Source organism: Miniopterus natalensis, chromosome X (genome assembly GCF_054644295.1).
Source record: "Miniopterus natalensis isolate mMinNat1 chromosome X, mMinNat1.hap1, whole genome shotgun sequence".
Classification (NCBI taxonomy): Eukaryota; Metazoa; Chordata; class Mammalia; order Chiroptera; family Miniopteridae; genus Miniopterus; species Miniopterus natalensis.
Window position 1 is genome coordinate 28,611,693 of NC_142103.1, and position 20,591 is coordinate 28,632,283.

General features: G+C 40.3%; 1 protein-coding gene and 1 long non-coding RNA gene across 3 annotated transcripts; one reads left to right on the forward strand and one right to left on the reverse strand.

Annotated features, from left to right (window-relative positions):
• The first annotated feature begins 403 nt into the window (after positions 1-403).
• ARMCX2 (armadillo repeat containing X-linked 2) lies at positions 404-4,806 on the forward strand. Of its 2 annotated transcripts, none has more exons than XM_087829409.1 (5): positions 404-455; positions 711-793; positions 1,673-1,736; positions 2,049-2,125; positions 2,487-4,806. In XM_087829409.1, the coding sequence occupies exon 5, from the start codon at positions 2,610-2,612 to the stop codon at positions 4,389-4,391; it is 1,782 nt and encodes a 593-aa protein (XP_087685535.1). In that variant the 5' UTR covers positions 404-455; positions 711-793; positions 1,673-1,736; positions 2,049-2,125; positions 2,487-2,609; the 3' UTR covers positions 4,392-4,806. The 2 variants fall into 2 exon arrangements, with proteins under 2 accessions (XP_087685535.1, XP_087685534.1); XM_087829408.1 differs by having other exon boundaries at positions 711-781.
• A 5,956-nt stretch (positions 4,807-10,762) lies between these two features.
• On the reverse strand, positions 10,763-16,738 carry LOC148090444 (uncharacterized). Its single transcript, XR_015716438.1, has 2 exons — positions 15,323-16,738; positions 10,763-11,245 (listed from the first exon to the last, which is right to left on the reverse strand). It is a non-coding gene; the product is annotated as an uncharacterized LOC148090444 (long non-coding RNA).
• Between the last annotated feature and the right edge of the window lie 3,853 nt (positions 16,739-20,591).

The window sequence follows — 20,591 nt, forward strand, 5'->3', positions numbered from 1 at the left end:
TTCCCCAACAACAACAAAAAACGTAAAAATTGCCAATAGCCCAAGAAGAGACAACCCCCTCCCCAGTAACCAGAGAAAGGCAAATTCTAACACACAGAAAGGGGGCTACTTTTGGCCTCTGGAACTACAAAGACAAAAAATGAGTGACAGGAACTGATGTGGTAGGGTGAGGTGGGAGAGGGGGTAAAGGAGGAGGCTCCTGTTTTTGGTGGGAGTGGAAACTGGAGACACAAGCTTACTGGTGATGCGGCCCTCACGTGACCAGGAGCTGACGTGGGCAAAGGTACTTAAAGCCCTGACCGCCGTCCTCCGTCCTCCTCTGGGTACCAACTCTATTTCGCTGCGCACTGCCGTGCGTTTAACCCAGGCGAGGAGAAGGAGGAGGAGGAGGAGGAGGAGGAGGAGGAGGAGGAGGAGGAGGAGGAGGAGGAGAAAATTCCCCCAGATCCGGGCAGGTGGGTGTGAGGGTGGGTATGACCTGGCACCCCTGAAAGGGGTGGTCACGAGATGCGGGAGTTTGAGGCCGGGGGTACCTCTGCCTTGCCCACTCCTGTCGGGCTTTCCAGACCCCCGCGTTCAGTCACACTTCATTTTGGTGGGCCGTGGGGGAAAGGGGGAGGGGGGAAATATAAAGACTCTGATATACTTGCGGAGAATCAGGTTACTTCCTCTCCCAGCCAATGCGTTTTGTTTTTGTTTTTGACACTCAGGCCCTGCACTCCACATCCCGTCTTGTTTTTAGAGGAGCAAGGAAGAGAAATAAACGTGGCAGCGTAATAAGGCCAGTCGAGAGGTTGGGAAAGGGTGACAGGAGGGCACGCTATTTGGAAACAATCCGGCCGGTTCACTCCCACCTTCACTTTGCAGATACCTTCCCCTACTCCACCACTGTCCCTGCACCGCCCACGGCCGGCTCTCTGTCCTTTGGGGGTGCTGGGAAATGGGTGTGCCAGCCTCTGTAGGGGAGATGGAGGGTCTGGGCTTCACAGGAGGGGGACCCTGAAAGAATCTGGTATTAAACCGCCGTGCTAACTCCCAGGCTGCTTTCCAGACACCTCCGGCCCACACAGTCCTTCACCTCCGTTTTTGCAGTCCTGGAAAAGGAGTTCGGGTACCCTGGCGGGAGAAATGGCGGTTAACATGGTATTTGGGTGGGGGTGGGGGTGGGGGTGGGAGGCGGAGCCCAGAGCGGAGAAACAGTGGAAAATCGCGACCCTCAAACCGAAAGGGCAGACACTGGGGTTCTGCAGGTTAATGCTAGGCCTGGGGGGTTCGGAACTGAAAGACGAGTGGTCACAGGAAGGGGACAAGATTGTTCGGCTGTAATACCCGGTCCCGCGTCCGTGCCGCTCTCACGGCACCCCCGCCCCGCCCCCCTCCTGCTTCTGTGCAGGAGAAGGGGTGTGGCTGTGTGTCCTGGAGAAATGGCGGACAGGGGGGCGGGGCAAAGGGAAGGAGTGGTTGAATGCCTGGGGAGTTTGCGCTGGAGTGGGGAATTGGAAGGGGAGGGGAGAGGAGGGGAGGGCTGAGGTGAGAAGAATTGAGGGAATGGAGAGGTGGAACCATTTGTCATTCTCCTATATGACTGTTGAAAGGCAATTGTTGGGACGTGTCCTGGGTTTGTTACATCCACCAGGCTCCAATGTCGGCTGTCTGTATTTCTGCCCTGCAGTCTGTCCTTAAGATGAAGCTCTAACTGAATGGGAGGAGGGAGAAACAGCCCTGAATCCTTTGAGGTTAGTGTGAGGGTGAGAACTGTGGGAACCCCTGGTGTGGGTGTGGCAGAAACTAGGGCAGATCTGTGACCAGAGGTTCCTCTTCCCCCATCTTCTCCTTTACAAGACACCCTTGCCTTGGGCCTATCGTTTTCTGTGCAGGGAAAGGGGTGTGGCATATGCCGCCTTAATTAATGGTTACAGAAGTAAGGGATACCAGTAGAAAGAAGAGGCCTGTGAGAGAGAAACTTGGCCCACAGGAGTTCAAATCAAGAAAGGAAGCAGAATCCTTCTACCAAAGACCCCAAAACCCTCTCTGGGATCTCTCCACAGATCTGTCTGCCTTTTGGGCCCTGCACAACTACAAGCCTGGTGGAAAAGGGGAAGCTGCTCCTGCTCACAGCAAATTGGTATGTGAATGACACCACCTGGAGACCCTTGGGGTCATGGGGGGGAGGATCAGAGCACAGTCAGGAATCTCTGCTGAGTTTTCTGCTCTCCACCAGTTTTCTTGACATCAGTACTGCCTCTCATTCCCCATTTAGGTGCTGGGAAATTGTATTTTGGCATTGGGCAAGGCAGGCTAGGAATGAAGATGTAGAAAACGTTGGACAGCCAGGGTCTTGAATCAGCAAACACAGGCCTGTACACCTGTGTCTGGGTACTAGCCAACCTGCCAAGCATTATGTCCCCCAAACTCTCCTTTAAGTAGGCCCGGTTAAGCACAAAGTGAGCCAGAGCCCTAAGCCTCATTTCTGTCCTTTACCTCAGGTCCTGCTTGACTTGCAGCCTCTGCAGAACTTGTGAGCCTGAGTTGAAGTGCCTTGCCCTGACGTGCACACATCCTGCTACAGCAAGCCAGCTCTACGCCTGGATCAGAGAATCAACTGCACCATGAGCCGAGTTCGGGATGCTGGCTGTGTAGCTGCTGGGATAGTGATCGGGGCAAGTGCCTGGTACTGTGTCTACAAATACACCAGGAGAAGAAACCAGACAAAGAAGAGACTGGCCAAGCCCAAGACCAGGGCTCTGGCCGGGACTGGAGCCAGGGCTAGATCTGGACTAAGGGCTGGATTCACAATTGACCTTGGGCCAGGATTCTGTCCCCCAACCCCAGTCCGCACTGGGGCAAAGAACAAGGCCCAGGATGAAGCCTCTTCTCTGGATGCAGCTGCAGCTGCGGTAGTGGCCCCAGCTGCATCCAGTTCTGAGGTTCAGAATGGGGCTGGAAGTCAGGCCCTGGAAGCAGAAGGGGCCAGGGTTGGGCCTCAGACTGAATCAGTAGTTGGGGCAGAAGTGGCTTCTACAATGGCACCACCTCACAGGGAGGCAGAGGCCCCCACAATGGCAGAGGCTCCCAAAATGACAGATGCCCCTGGCACAGCAGAACCTCCTAGGGTGCCAGCAGTGCCTCCTGGGACGCCAGCACCTACTGAGGCAGCAGCACCTACCGAAGCAGCAGAGGCTCCTGTACTGACAGTACTTTCTGAGGCTGCAGAGGCTCCGGGGGCCTTGGGGTCCCCCAAAACAGTGGCAGCCACCAAGAAAGCAACTCCTGGGGCTCATACTGGGGCTATACCTAAGGCTGGGTCAGCAACTGGAGCTGTACCCAAAGGTGGAGCCAAGGGTGGAACCAGGTCCCGGACTGGAGGCAAGGGCAAGGGCAAGAAAAACAGCAAGGTTGAAGTAGACCAACTGGGGCTGGGATTCCGCCCTGGGGATGGGGCTGCAGCAGCTGCTGCAGCCTCTGCTAATGGAGGACAGGCTTTCTTGGCAGAGGTTCCTGATTCTGAGGAAGGGGAATCTGGGTGGACTGACACAGAGTCGGAGTCAGACTCTGAGCCTGAGACCCAGCAGAGAGGGAGAGGGAGGAGACCCATTCCCATGCAGAAGCGCCCCTTTCCTTATGATATTGATGAGATTTTGGGTGTCCGTGATCTCAGGAAGGTACTTGCTTTGCTTCAGAAATCGGATGATCCTTTCATCCAACAGGTAGCTTTGCTCACTCTGAGCAACAATGCCAATTATTCATGCAACCAAGACACAATTCGCAAATTGGGAGGTCTCCCAATTATTGCAAACATGATCAACAAAACCGATCCCCACATTAAGGAAAAAGCCTTAATGGCCATGAATAACCTGAGTGAGAATTATGAAAATCAGGGGTGGCTTCAGGTATACATGAATAAAGTGATGGATGATATCATGGCCTCAAACCTGAACTCAGCAGTACAGGTAGTTGGACTAAAATTTTTAACAAACATGACTATTACTAATGACTACCAGCACCTGCTTGTCAATTCTATTGCAAACTTTTTTCGTTTGTTATCTCAGGGAGGTGGAAAAATCAAGGTTGAGATTTTGAAAATACTTTCGAACTTTGCTGAAAATCCAGATATGTTAAAAAAGCTGCTCAGTACCCAAGTGCCGTCATCATTTAGTTCCCTCTATAATTCTTATGTGGAATCAGAAATTCTTATTAATGCTCTTACTCTATTTGAGATCATCTATGACAATCTCAGAGCAGAAGTATTCAACTACAGAGAATTCAATAAAGGTTCCCTTTTTTACTTATGCACTACATCTGGAGTGTGTGTTAAGAAAATTCGAGCCTTAGCAGATCACCATGACCTCTTGGTGAAAGTGAAAGTTATAAAACTAGTTGACAAATTCTGACTGGCTATGTGCTCTCAAAAGACTTGAAGAGATTTCTTGGTTGTGCAGTCTGGAAGCAATGAAAATTGAAAGTTACTACTTCTCTACTTGCTCATATAGTAAAGTGATCCTTTCAGCTGCCAGTTTTGAATAATGTATCATCCAGAGTGATATTATCTGTGACAGTCTCCAGCTTTAAGCTGAACCATTTGATGAATACCAAATAAATAGTCCTCTTGTACTGAAAACACATTTGTGACTTTAATCGTGCTGCTTGAATGGAAATATTTTTATTGGCTCCTCTATGTGAATTGATAGTGAACTTGTCCATCATTAATAGCCTACATTTCTGTCATTTGTTTTGACTTAAATCTATCCACCAAAGACTTCATTTGTGTATCATCAATAAAGTTGTATGTTTTGACTAACAAAAAAATTGTTCTTGTGCTTCAATTTAAAATCTAACTGGAGAGATAAGGTGTGTAAATACAAAAGGATTGCTAACAGTACCTAAGCATATGCCCATTGTGAAATATGCTGTCTGGCTAAATGAAGCAGAAGTTGCTTAGAAAGCTTCAAGGAATAAGGACACACTTAAGCTGGGCCCTGGACAGCATGAGAAAACAGAAGGCCATTCCAGGAAGGGAAAATGGCTTAAAGGCACAGAGGTGGAAAATCTGTTCCTGTGATAAGGTAACCAGCTTGACTGGAATGGAAGCTGTAGGAAGAGGAGTAATGAGAAAGTTGTTAATGCAGGGTGAGAAATATTTGGGAAAGATCCTGATCCCAAGTTGAGATATTGAAATATCCTCTATATTCTGGGAGTTACTGGATATTTTTGACAAAAAGAAATCTGTTGGCAATGTGCAAAACAGATTGAAGCTGGGCTGGGGTTAGATGTGGAGGCTGGAAACAAGAATATTTGTTTGGAATTTATGATAAACCAAGCATGAGATGATGAAGAATGAAATAGGGTGGTGACTATGGCAACTGGTAGGGAATGATGGTTATAAGAGACTCTTACCAAAAAAGTACCAAGATCTGCTGTCTTATTTGGCTGTAGGTTGACAGAGAGGGAGGATTGTATAATCTGGTGCAGGTCCTGATAGAGAAAACTCTTTCTTGGGCAATTCTGGTGACCAAGTAATGCCAAAGTGAGTTATCATTAGTAATGTAAAGAAAGAGTAGTGTGACAGATAGAATGACTCTTGGTGCAAAGAGTGTTTTTCCCCCTTAGGGTTAGAGGTGTACGGCTGCCTTCTTTTAGAAGAGGGGCAGTGGTGAGAACTTTATGGAACTTAAGAGCACATTCATCTTCCTTCCTCTCCTCCCTGGCCCACTGAAACAATGAAAGAAGAAAGTGGGAAAAGTCTCAGAGATTTTCCAAATCCTGCCCGATTTCTTGCCACTCCTTACAAAATCCTCATTTGTGTTCAACTGTGTGGTTGGCTGTAGCAGGGCTAGAGGTTTGAACTCTAGGGAGGCAGACACATAGAAAAGGGGCAGATTGGAGTTATATATTGGTACAACTTATCTGGAAGACCACTTGGTAATCTTCATAAGAAGCTTTAAAGATGTACATGCCTTTCAACAAAGCATTCCACTTGTAGGATTTTTTTTCCTAAAGAAATAATCAAATAATTGTACACAGAGAAATATATAAGGATGATCATTTGAGCACTATTTCTATGGGAGAAAAATTAGAAGCAACTTAAATGTCTAACACTAGGGAATGGGCTAAACAATAAGTGGTATGCCCACAGAGTAAAACATTATGCAGCTATTAAAAACTGTTGTACTTCTATAATATTGGCATGAAAAGACATTCGCTCACCAAATGTAAGAGTCAGTCAACAAACACTTCTGCAATTGAAAGTGGTTGAAAATTCTTTCAGATATTTATTATGTAATCTCTGTGTATTTTTACACAGCATTGGAATCATATACATCAGTGGTTCTCAATGTGTAGTCCACAGACCACTGCAGGTTCCTGAAACTATAAGGTCAAAATTATTTTCAAAACAATACTAACATGTTAGTTGCTATTTTCACTAGGTTAACATTTGCACTAATGGTAAGTATAATTGCTGGTGCTTTAGCACAGACCAAGGCAGTGTCCCCAAACTGTACTAGTAGTGGTTGCTTTCCTTATAGTCACACACTCAAAAAATTTTTTTAATCTAGTTTCATTTTAAAATGTCCTTAACAGAGTGTATGTTTCTTTTATATATATATATATATATATATATATATATATATATATTTTAATCCTCACCTGAGGATATTTTTTTCCATTGCTTTTTCAGAGAGAGTGGAAGAGAGAGAGTGAGAGAGAGTGAGAGAAATATCGATGTGAGAGAGACACATCAATTGGTTGCATCCTGCACGAGCCCCAACTGGGGCCGGGGATTGAGCCTGCAACTGAGGTATGTGCCCTTGGTCAGAAATGAACGTGGGACCCTTCAATCCGTGGGCCGATGCTCTAACCACTGAACAAAACTGGCTAAGGCCCTTTAATATTCTTTGTGGTAAAATAGAAAGTATGCGCAAAGCACTAATCTGCATAGCTTAATAAAATGGCTGTCTCAAAGAAAAATATTTGCACAGTCATTTGAGTTGTGCCTTGAATTAGCTGATTTTTGAGTGGAAAACTATTTTTACTTGAAAGAATGACTGGCAGAAAGACTATGGCTTTTCTAACTTGGGTATTGGGCAGACATTTTCTTAAAAATGAATGAAGTGAGCCTTCAAGGAAAACAACTGACAATATTTGTCACCAACAATAAAATTTGAGCTTTCAAGCAAAATTAGAATTTTGGAAAATTTGCATGCACAACTGTAGGCTTGACAGCTTATAGTAGTTAAGGGTTTTCCTGAAGAGATAAGTGGTGATAATAATGAAGGGGAAAGCTTTTTTCTTTTTATCCTTTTAGGACAGAAATGATATAGCATTCTTGGGCCCAATGTTGATCTTACTCAGTTTTACTGTACTATTGTAACCCATATGACATAGAACACATGGTGATTTAATAAAGAATATCATTGCTGTGGTAACAAGGTGACTCTACGTCGGTCTAGACCCCAAGATTGTTTGAACCTTTTAGACCCCAAGATTGTTTGAACCTTTAAGAGGGAGAACCTGAAAAGATATCAATCCTGAAAGAGTAAAGTCTTATTCTGAGTGAGGTAAAAGTAGCATCTGAGCTCATATGTTGAAGATGGATGCATCAGTATCTCTTGGCTTGATCCTACCTATTTGGGTAATCTAACTGGCTTCCTCTGCTCTGACTAGCATTGGAAACTTCCATTCCCTTCAGATGAAACAAATGCCCAGGCAGAGATATGTAGTCTGGCCTTGTGACTGAGCTAAGAATCATAATAGGCAAATATTTCATTTCCTAAAGTATGTGTTTTGCATCTTATATTGCATCATATGTGAAAAATCAGTGTAATAGTCCAGGTGTGGTGAAATTTAAAAGGGTAGTTCTTTGGAAAGATTTAACTTAATAAAATAATAACAATAGGCACCAGCAATTAAGTACTGGCTATACAGTGTTCTATTATTCCTGAAATGTGACTGTTGAAACACTTCTTAGGCATTCTGTACTATAGGTTTTACCTTTTACCGGGGCATGAGTGAAGTGGGACAGTCCTCACAACCAAGTTTTCAGTGAATATTCCTGTCTTTCTTGCTTTAATTTATTGGTCTGGGTAAGCAATTGGATCCAGAAATGATCATGTTCTTTTTTTAAAAAAAGAATATGAACTGCTAAATGCTAGGAATGATAACACAGGTCTGTCATTTTGTGATAAAATACAAGGATGAAGTGATACAAACTTCTGCTCTTGAAGTCGCTGGAGCTGCACTTGTTTCCACTCTTTATCTGTCCAAGTTATTCAACTTTTCCATTTTGTGGACCCTGAGAAAGAAGATGCCTATTAAGAAAGACTCCTGGTGGCTAACTGAGCTTACGTTAAAAACAACAAAAAAGGAAAACCTAGCAGTCATTTCTACACATTGGTCTATCTCACCCAAGCCATGCTAAAGTTTAGAGAGAAGCCTGTACTAAACTGCCTGCCTGCACTGTATTTCTGCCATCTGAGCTTACCCTTATAAAGGAGTTTCAGGAATTATATTTCAACCAATAGGACTAAGACTTTCCCTATCCATTTGGAGCTTTTCAGCTATATCCCCACTAGCATCTTCACTGACTAATGAGAGTGGTTCCACTGTGATCTATCAGGCCATCACTTTTTGGGCCAATCAAACTGTGGAAATTTAGAGTCTTTATTTGCATGAGAACAAGCCAATCAAGGACCAGAGACAGGGACTTCTGTTCATATAACTCAGCTCCCCTCCAGGAGGATGCACTTTCTCTTTCCACAGAAGACAGAAAACTGTGTCTCTGGCTGGAGCTGAAACACTGAAGATGAAAGACAGAGATGGCTCACTGGACCAGAGCAGAGCAGAGTGGACTGGAACAAGTGGAACAGACCAGAGCAGAAAAGAGCTGTCTAGCCCAAGATGGGCCTCAACCCAGGGCTGTCTGATGCCAGGGCCTCCTCACAACCCTGCTGTTCCACAGCCATCCTGCTTCATAATTGAGCTGTAATACTATTGATCTGTTCTCACAGCCATGCTGTGTCAAAATTGAGTTGTTTTCACTAAATAAAGTTTTCTTCTTCACTGCACCCCAAATTGAGGATTCCTATTGATGTTGAATTGTAACCAACAACCATCAGTTGACATTCCCTAATAAGGTATATCACAATAACCTTCCTTAAATTCCCCTTTTGTACTTAAGCAAAAGACTAGAGACTAAGAGTAAGACCAGAAATGGGGTTGTAAGCAATAGTCTCAAGAAAACATGAGATATTTGAGTTGAGGTGGGCAAGGTGCAAATGAGATTTCCTTCCACCATCTGGGATTGAAAACTAATAGCTTACAGTTAACTGAGAGCCTTCCCTCTTACAATAGATTCTAGGTGACAAGGGAATTGTTCTCATAGAACGATTTCATGGAGAAGAATTAGATGGGATCAAATGTGTTTTTTTCTAAGGACACTGAGCAGCTTCTAGTGGAAACAATGGCTAGACTAAATCATGGGATATATGATTCAATGTAAAAGATAAAATAGAGTCATTAAGGAATCCTGCTTTAAGAATATTCTTCCACTTAAAGCTGTCTTTAAGACAACTTGAAGAATAAGTTTAGAAATTGGTCTTTTCTATTACTTAATTGTAATATCAGTTTAATTCACCACTTTGCCAGATTTCCTTAGTGAATCTGGGAAGATGGGTAACTGAAATATGTGATCTCAGAAATCCTGAGCTTTTCTGGGCCTTTTGAAATAATTTCCACTGTGTCCTACTTATAAGAAAAATAAATGGCAATTTGCCCCATATGCTCTCACTGAGACTCATTTTGAAATATGAAAACATCTTATTTCAAAGATGATATTGCATCTTCAAAGATGATATCACCATCTTCAGGGTGATATCAGAATAGAGAAGCATTATAGGCTTTTAATGTGCCTGACAATAAATATAAGTTTATATTGATCCAAATTAATTGCAATTGAGGCTCTCACCTATTATTTATATATTGATTAGCTTTACACTTAAGTTAGATATGCATGATAAAAGTTTAAGAATGACCACTAAAATAATAGAGTGTATACTGTTTAAGGCATTAAAGAAAAAATGCACTAGGAAAAAATTTTAATCCAAAAGGAGGTAAGAAATAAGAAAAGTAGAGCCTCAAAAAAGCAAGACAAATGGAATGCCCATAGTTTACGTGTACTGGTAATCACAATAAGTGAAAATGGGCTAAACTTACTAGTTTAAAGATAGTCAAATTTTTAAAATCCAGCTACATACATGCTAAAGAATAAGTATGCAGATACTATGAAACTAAAAAGATAGAAAAATATACCATGCAAGCAATGACCAAAAGGAAGTTCACATAGCCAAATTAATATGAAATAAAATAGATTTTAAGACAGAAAGCATTATTAAAGGTAAAAATAAGTGAATGAACAAAAACAAAAACCTGTACAACCATATTATGGAATACTATTCAGCCCAGTTGTGGGCTTGATCAATGACTCTCTCATCATTGGCGTTTCTGTCTCTCTCTCTCCCTCTCCTTTCCTCTCTCTGAAATCAATAAAGATATATTTTTAAAAAAATAAAAAAATCTATCAAAGCTTGATTGGCACATTTTAACATTTATATGAAAGTATTAAGATTCAAAGGGAGCTATGTCAATTTTGAAAAATAAAGATAAAGAGAGGAGACTAATTCTACCAGACAGCAAGCGATCTTACAAAACAATATTTATTAGTCAGGGTAACAGTAGTCTATGCTGCAGTAACAAATAAACCCAAAAATTTCAGTGAAGTAAAACAGGTTTTATTTCTTGTTTACATGAAATTTAATGAGTGTTGGGCAGCTCTTCAGTCTTCCATGCAGTTACTCAGTGATTCAGGCTTCTTCTATCTTGTGGCTCCTCCATCACAATATGTGGCCTTTAAAACTACCTTGTCTCAGAAGTCATCTATATTACAGTGGTACCTCGGTTTTCGAAAGTAATCCGTTCCAGAAGGCTGTTCGAGTTCTGAAACGTTCGAAAACCGAGGGATCAACAGCCGACAGCTAGGCCTCAGGATCTTGCACTCAGTGGAAGCTGTGTGGCATGTTCGACTTCCAAGTTGTATTTGAGAAAACCGAATCATTTACTTCTGGGTTTACAGTGTTCGTAAACCGAAATGTTCATCAACGGAGATGTTTGAAAACCAAGGAATCACTGTACTTTTCCTTATAGTACCTTTTTCAGATCTAGTCATATGGTCCCAATATAAATGCAAGGCAAGCTAGGAAAGTAGAGAAATACATAAATCATTTGGTGAGTACTAGTTGCACCTGCCGTATCATGGTAACAAAAGTAATATGGAACAGATAAACATATAAGTGGAAAGTCTTAGATAAAAACTTCACTAAATGTAGAAACTTAATATCCTATAATATTGGGAGCACTGTTCCCACCAGTGGAAACCAGAATGGGATCCCTCTTAGACCCCTGAAGCTGAGGGTATCCATGAAGCCTGGAGAATGTTTGCTGTGAGGGAGAGTCCCCCAGACCTGCTTCTTGTCTGTTTTTATTCATGGTGTCACCTGGACTGTGTCTGCTGCCTCCCATCTAGTCTGAGGGGTGCAGTCTGCTGGGTCTCATCCCCATTTTCCAGGGAACTCAGGAAGAAACTAGCCTGACTGCTGAATTGTTGCCTGCCAGTCCACCTCCTCCCTGGTGGCCCCTCAGCCAGGCTTAAGCCAGTATCTAAGGACTCACACTCACTGACCATACTGATTAACCTAGATCAGGTGTTCTCTGGTCAAGTCCATAAACAACTGAAAGTATATGTAAGGTTGTGTGTGGGAGTGAAGGGATGGTGTATGTGGGTTTTTCAGGAGAGAGAGGCTATAATTACCAACACATTTTTAATGAGAAGTGTGACCCTCAAATATATTAAGAATCACTGTCCTGCCCAGCCGGGCATGGCTCAGCGGTTGAGAGTCGACCTGGGATCCAGGAGATCAGGGTTTGATTCCCCGTCAGGGCACATGCCCGGGTTGTGGGCTCAATCAAGAACTCTCATCATTGTTTCTATCTCGCTCTCTCCCTCTCCTTTCTATCTCGCTGTCTCCCTCTCTGAAATCAATAAAGATATATTAAAGAAAACAAAAGAATCACTGTCCCAGAAGGTTTATGTTCATATTTGTTCTAAATAGGATAATGTTATTGTCTTTTAATGATGAAATTAATACAGTCATTGTAAAAATATTCAAACAATGCAGAAATGTGTTCATTTATTCATTTAATAAGTCTTTATTGAGTGCTTATGCAAGGTACTGAGACTACAATGATAAGAAAACAAACTAGGTTTTTGCATTTATGAAGCTCACAGACTACTGAGGGATATATATTAATCAAATAAATACACAAATGCATGTATAACTATAATGCCAGTACAAAAAGGAACAGAACACAAGTATACAAGAGTAGATAGCAGAAGAACAAGACACACTGAGGGGGTAGGTAGGGGACAGGTAAAAATTCCCTAAGGAAGTAAAATTTGAGCTAAAATAACTGAAAGTATAGTTAACTAGGCAAAGAAAACAGTACAAATGTCTTATCTCTCTGCTACAGAATCTCATGGCTAATACAGTGTGATATATCCTTCCAACTATTTTACTATCCATATACAAACATGTATGTGTATGTATTTATGTGTAATTAGAATAATCTCAGTCCACAAACTCAAGTGTCTAAGACATCCAACTTTTATTTTCTATAGCAATACTCATAATTTCCATTTTTTCTTTTCATTCCATAGGTCTGACTGAAACAGTATCAGTTTAAGATCTACTGTTTTCTCCATGGTTGTGTCTAAGATCAAGGATGCTTACAGAATGCCTTAGAGTTGTTGGAAGGAAGGAGTCCATGTTATTCTAGCAACATTTTCTACATAATTCACCACTCTCATTCCTTCCTTGTGGCCCCTTCAGACATGGTGGCTCCTATTTGCTTCTCTGTCATCCTCAAATAATCAAGACTTTCTCTGCTGCTTCCTAGCCATTGCTATGCTGGGATACAGAAAGCTTGGTAACACCTTATATTACCTGGTTTGAAGTAATACAAGCAGCCATCCCCCTAGATGTCTCTTGAGAAGTACGACACAAGTCACCTACACAATCTAACAAACCTATCTGAGGAACTTCCAGCCAATAACAGTCTGAACTAACTTGGAAAGTTTTCCCCTTCCCACTTGAAATTCACAGAAATGATAGAATGTACACCCTTACCCTTTAAAATAGTAATATAGTCAAGCTCATAATCATAAAATAGAAATCCCCAAGAAACATAGAAGGAATAAACAACATTCCTTGAGCAGGAGATAAACACAAAAAGATGGATATTGGATTTAAGGGCTAAGCACCAGAGTTTTAATTCCACATGGTGACAGTGTTCCCAGAAAGAGGACTGGGCTGGGAGCAGGTCTGCCTTGGGCTGGCTGGTAGTGTGGGGGTTCTTGACTTCCAGCAGGAAAGATTCCACAGCGTGAGTCCAGGTGATTTTGAGAGTACTTTTATTAAAGATGGGAACAGTGAAACAAGGGATGGCTTGGGACAGAAGAAGCAAGAGGAGAGAGCCTAGGCAGGGATGCTTTGGGTCACTGAGAAGTCAAAGTAAAGGGGGCTTTGGAGACAGATTCAGGGGGTTAGCCTAGAACCATATGCCACTGCTCATTGTTCCCCTGGTTGCAAGTCTCCTGGGGTCTCTTAGAATTTAGGAGATGCACACCTATGGGGAATGGAGAGGGGGAAAGAAAAGGTATGGGCATGCTCCTGGGAGGGAGAGGGCACACCCTTGGTTTTAAGGGTTTTTAAAAGCTGGGAGTTTAAGGGAGCTTTTAGGGGAGGATCTTAATAGACTATTCATCAGCTTTATGCTAATGTGCCAAAATGAGATTTATTCCCTTAACTTTATCTGTCCTTGGGTGTGGTTGGCAAAGGGCACTAACTGGGTTTCTGCTATCTCCCTGAGTAGGGTGATTTGTTATTTACCCTCTGGTTGAGGAGAAGTGTAAACCATTCACTCCTAAGTGTCCTTGGTTAGGGAAGATAGGATTTTGCGGTTTAGTAGATGGCTGTAAACTGCTTGGCCATTTAACTATCTGTCTCAGTTTCCCTATTCCACTTGTTCTTAACAGGAGGCAATGCCTCTAGTCAGTGGAAGATAGGAAACTGGTACTGAGCTCCTGTTTAAATTCAGACACCCACAGAAGCACAACCAGTACACAAAACAATGACTAGGAAACCTTTTTTCACAGCAAAGATATATGACAAGAAAATGTGGCTTTTATGTGGGGTGAGTGGAGCAATCAGAACCCAGGCTAGTTCCATCCATAGATGTGGGGTTGAATTCACAGTTCTTACATGTTAGAGAACCCAAAGGACATAAACTAACCTAAAATTAATCTGTAACTGATGGAAGTTGCATGGCCCAGCAGAGGTAAACATCAAAGCAAGGAGATATGACATTCAAAGATAGATCTCAAAAAATCATTGTAACAACACAGGAACTTCATTTATTTACTATGACTTTTTCCTTAATTCAAACTAGCTTTGTCCAATATAATAGCACCATGACATACTGCATGTCCACTCCCTTAATCATTAAGCCCTTAGAACATCAGGTTCTGGTCAATGTCAAACTGTCTTAAGAAAAAGCCTCAAGTCTGTTGATCAAGGGAACAGAGTTTCAGTCAAACAAAGATAACATCTTGACCTCAGTTGTGTCTAAGCCCCAGGCCTATGAAAGCAGAATGACCCTACCTACCGTACCCTCATGAAACTAAGCAGAATGACGCCATGGCTGACATCAAGACCCAGTACAATGATCAACTACTTGCTACCCTGGCCCCAACCAATCAGTAGAGTCCACAACCCCAACTCCTTTAGTCACCATGATTAACGATTTTCCCCATATATAATTTATCCCCTAGGAGCCATTGGGGAGCCAGGTCTTAGAACACTAGCTCACTGTTGTCTCCCAGCTTGGCACCATTTCTTTAAACAAACCTTTACTTTCTGGGCTGGAAAACAAACAAACAAAAAAAACAACACCAAAAACTCTCAGAATGCAGCACATAAAGGTTAAGTGGTGCAAAATATGCATGAGAACTTACAAAACATGACAGAAAGAATGGAAAGTATCAGAATATGCCTGAAGGAAGTTCCATAAACAGAGCCTAGAAAGAATGCGGAAAAGGCAATAATTGAAGATATTGTGGCACAGAATATTCAACAACTGAAGCAAGACACAAATCCTCTTATTGAACACACTTAATCATAACCAGATACATCTCAGTGTAGAGCTTCAACTATACCTAATGTGATATTTTCATGTGTTTGAGCTTTGGGAAATCACAGAGCCCTTCCATGGACTTTTCCTGAAGAAAGGAATGGAGAAAATGAGAAAGAAATATCGTGGGAGAGAAAAACAAGGACATATGCTTATATCTAAAACATAATATTCTATTATATATGCATATATGTAAAATGTATATATTTATAATCTCCAGTGCAATGTTAAATCTGTATTTTAAGAATAAATAAGAAACCATCTTCAAGGAAGTAGCATTCTCTTTCCAGGATTCCAGTGAAAGAGTACATCAAATGTTCAATAATTTTTGGTGTCTGTGACCCCATTCCTTAGTAAATTATTGTATTATTTTGTTCTTTTTGACTATTCAAAGGCTTCCCTTGGAGTGATAAGCAAGATGAACCCACTGGGAAATGATATCTATCAGTTGTCAAAGCCACAATTTCTACATAGCTTATTTGCTTGTACCTTGTTCTCTACTATATACTAAATTCTGAACACAGCTCTTGTAAGCTACAACTAATCAACATATAATACAATAAAACAATGGTAGCTGGAGCATTGAATTATGGTTAATAGTCTAAAGATATTTTCTGAAAAATCTTAAGTATATCACTTAGGTAAGCATCACTAGGTATGTCTAAGAAACAATCTGTGAAGAAAATGCGGATATAGTGAAGAACAGCACAGAATCACAATATTGATTTCAATCAAATCTCAGTCCTGCCTATAAAGGATATCTCCCAGAAGACCTTCCTTGAAGTTTTATATTCTCCAAATTTCCAGTCCTTTGTATTATTTCCATAGATGACTATTCATATTATTGTTTGTGCACTTCAAAATTTAAATTATTCCCCACTGAAATAGAACTATTGAAAAAGTCAGATATAATCTTTAGCAAAATAAGTAATAACAGCATGGAAAAGAATACAATTAAAGCAGGAAAAATAATTTCTGGAATTGAAAAACACGGCTTTCAAATTTAAAAACTCAGATGAAATGAAAGAGGGAATACAGTCAAAAGAGGATGGAATTTATAGGCACATCCTCTTATGTTAACAAAATAAAATTAGGAATAAGTAATAAAAGATCATCATAAAAGGTAACTGCATGATAACGTAACAGTATTCACCAAAATCATGTCTGTATCAACAACAAAATTTAAAATAAATTTACAAGCTGCTGATCAATGACTTTCTCATCACTGATGTTCCTATCTCACTCTCTCCCTCCCTCTCTCTTCCTCTCTCTGAAATCAATAAAGATATATTTTAAAAAATAAATAAATAGCCCGGCTGGGCGTGGCTCAGCGGTTGAGCGTCGACCTATGATTCATGTGATCAGGGTTCCATTCCCGGTCAGGGCACATGCCCAGGTTGCCGGCTCGATCCCCAGTTGGGAGCGTGCAGGAGGCAGCCAATCAATGACTCTCTCTCATCACTGATGTTTCTATCTCTCTCTCTCCCTCTCCTTTCCTCTCTCTGAAATCAATAAAGATATATTATAAATAAATAAATAAATAAATAAATAAATAAATAATAAATAAATAAATAAATGAAGTTACAAGCTATAAGGAAAGCAAAGGAGGATAAATCATATCACAGCCTATGGTACATGGCTAAGGCAGTACTCAGAGAAAAATAAATGGTCTTAATTACCATTATTATTCAAGAAGACCATAAATAAAGGAAATAGAATTTTTTTTGAAGAATTAGAAAAGTGTAATGGAACAAATTCAAAGATAGAAGAAATTAGTAAAGTTAAAGTTAAAAAACAGTGACCAAGAAAAACAATTGCAGAAGTAATAAATAAAAAGCTGGTTCTTTGAATAGTTCAATAAAATAAACAGACTCTTCATGAGTACAACTAAGTAAAAACACGGGGAAAGCAAAAGTATACAAATTATGAATAATAAAGGGTTGAACTACATAAATAGATGTGATTAAAATGACAATTTACATATAAATCTATAACATCAAATTTTAAAATCTAAAAGTGATTAATGATTTTCTAATGGAATAGAAGTTAACAACATTACCTCAAGAAATATAAAATTTAACTGGACAAGTTAGTAGAGATAAGATTGAAAATGTGATTATAGATCTACCACTAAAAAAGGAACTAGGACTTGCTCTCCTTGTAGCACACCTGTGCTCCTCCTTTTCTCCAGCCTGTACTTTTGCTCTCTTCCTCCTAAACTCTAAGGCTCCCCGTGATACTTGCAACCAAGGGAGTAGCGGCAGTGGCAGTTCAGCAGTTTGGCCTGGGCTAACCCCCTGAACCTGTCTACAAGGCCCCCTTTTCTTTTACTTTTCAGTGAGCTAAAAGCAGCCTCACCTTGGCCCACTTCTGTTACTGTGACTCACTTCTCAGTGAGCCTGCACAGACCCAAGTGGCTCACTTCCCTCCTAAAATGTTTCTAGAGGGTCAAAGCAGCACCACCCAGGCTCTCACCTGTTGCTTCTTCTATCCTAAGTCTTTCCTTTGTCTCACTGTCCCCAGCTTTAATAAATGTACTCTAAAAATGAAAAAAGAATGAAGCCCAGTCAGCATGGTTCAGTGGTTGAGCATCGACCTATGATCCAGGAGATCGTGGTTCAAGTCCCAGTCAGGGCATATGCCCAGGTTGCAGGCTTCATCCCCGGTGCGGGGTATGCAGGAGGCAGCCGATCAATGATTCTCTCATCATTGATGTTTCTATCTCTCCCTTCCCCTCTCTGAAATCAATAAAGATACATTTAAAAAAACAACAATGAAAATAAAACAGGATCAAATGGTTTTGCAGTTCAGTATTATCTAACCTTTAAGGAAGAGATAATACCAATGTTATTTAAATTCTACTAGAAAAGAGAGAACAAATTGAAAGTCTAGTAATGAATTTTATAAAGCTAGCAAACCTAAGACCAAGACCTGTTAAAGACTGTACATAAAAGATAACTATAAAAATACTAATAACGCCTGGCTGGGCGTGGCTCAGCGGTTGAGCATAGACCTGGGATCCAGGCGATTGGGGTTTGATTCCCGGTCAGGGCACATGCCCGGGTTGCGGGCTAGCCAATCAATGACTCTCTCATCATTGATGTTTCTATCTCTCTCTCTCCCTCTCCTTTCCTCTGTCTGAAATCAATAAAGATATATTTTTTAAAAAATACTAATAAGTATAAAATCAAAATAAAATATTAACAAATTGTAAAACATGTAAACAAATAGAACCCAGAAGTTTGGCAAGAAAAAGCTATACCATGACCTAGTAGGGACTGATCCACAGACAAAAATAGTCAAAATCTGGAATTCTATCAATATAATTTATTTCTTAAAAAAAGTAAAGGAGAAAGAGTACATTTGTGTCACTAGATGTTGAAAAAGAATCAAAAGTTACTTCTAATGGATACAAACAGGAATAAAAGGGAATGGCTTAAATATTGAAAGGGCTTTTTACTAACAATCAACATCAATCCTCATTCTAACCATGAAATACCAAAGTCACTTCCGCTAAAACCAGGAACTAGTCAAGGTCACCCACAACCTCCATTTTTTATTCAACAGTAATTGCAATGAGATAAGAAAATAAATAATTAGTGTAAAATTGGAGAAAGTTAAAACTAATTTGTGTTTACAAATGATATGATTGTACTTGTCTAAAACACAAAGGACTATTTAAAAATCACAAAGTCAATAAACACATTAGAAGAGGTGGTGAGACATAAGGCAAACACAGACAAAAATTAATCGCTTCCCTCTATTCCAGTGAGTTTTAGGGGGTATTGCACTGTAGAGACTATGTACTAATATTATTTTCTCTTCTTTCTTTCTTTCTTTCTTTCTTTCTTTCTTTCTTTCTTTCTTTCTTTCTTTCTTTCTTTCTTTCTTTCTTTCTTTCTTTCTTTCTTTCTTTCAGGACATATATTACTGTTGAAAAGAGTATCATCTATCATACCTACAGAATGTTTTCATCAATTGCTACCTCAAGCAATTGTCTCGGTCCCAATGCTCTACTGATATTTATTTCATTATTTTCCATTATATTATTTTCCTTATTTGTGCCCAAGTGTGTTTTGTAAATTTAAATCTATATCTCTTCCAGTTTTGGGGTAATATTATTTTATCTTGTAAGTGTCCACCAAAATGTCTTAATTTATAGTGCTCAAGCTTTCTAGAACTGACAGTTCATTCCATGTGTCAAAAAGATCAGTTTCTTAACTTTGGTCCCAAGACACACATTACAATACATACTAACTCTCCTGCTTGGAAGACTGAATTAGCTAGCAGATTTTCAAACTCTCAAATACACTGGTTAGCTCTTTCATTGTCATGTGTCCCAGAACAACATTAAGATTCCTTTGAACAAATTGTCACAAATTGTGACATTTTTACAGCCCAAAGTGCATTGTATTTATCCTTTCCCTGTTTTAAATGTCTTCATAATAGACACATAGCACAATGAATTAGTAGTGTCAGAACCCAATGCTATTAATTCCATCTTAAATAAAACTGGTTCTGTGATACAGGACTTTACCAACAATCCTCAGTGCATCATACCTCAAAGATAGCAAAAAGAGCAATGTTTCCATTTATAGAGAACAATAACATTGTGTAAGTTACCTATGACTAATAATGTATGAAAAGTCCTGGCAAAAGTGGAGGAAAAGATGGCTTATTCAATGTCTGGATCCGGGGGGAAAAAGTTAAAATTATATCTCTACTTCGTATCACACATAAAAGTATATACCGGAAGGATGAGAGAGTGAGACAGAGAGAGAGAAAGAGAGAGAAAGAGAGAGAAATTTTAAAAATAGATTTTGAAGAAAATTATCTTAAAAACTTGGGGTAGGAAAAGATGTCTTGGCATGACCCAAAACCTGGAAAACCGAAAGAAAAAGGGTGAGTAATATTACTATCTAAAAATATAAATAATTTACAAGGAAAGATAGGATGCACAAAGTTAAATGAGGTAAGATATGCATGGAAAGGTACACATGATGTATTTTAAGTGAAATAAAAGTTGTAAAACAGAACCATATATGGACTGTGAGTTCATTTTCTGATTTAAAAAAATGTGAATATGTATATCATTTATGTTTGTATGTGCATAGGACATATTACACTGGTAATAGTAGGTAACGGCAAAGATAGGTGAGAAAAGGGCAGTTTTATGTTTTAATTTATATGTTTATCTGTTTTAATTTGTAATAGACATGAGTTACTTCTATGGTATAAGGAAACACAATAAAGATTAAAATAGAGTTCATTGTGAAAAATAACATCTCAGAGGG

Bases quoted from the DNA above. Each gene is read 5' to 3' on its own strand.
- ARMCX2 (XM_087829409.1), top strand. From the start codon at position 2,610: ATGAGCCGAGTTCGGGATGCTGGCTGTGTAGCTGCTGGGATAGTGATC.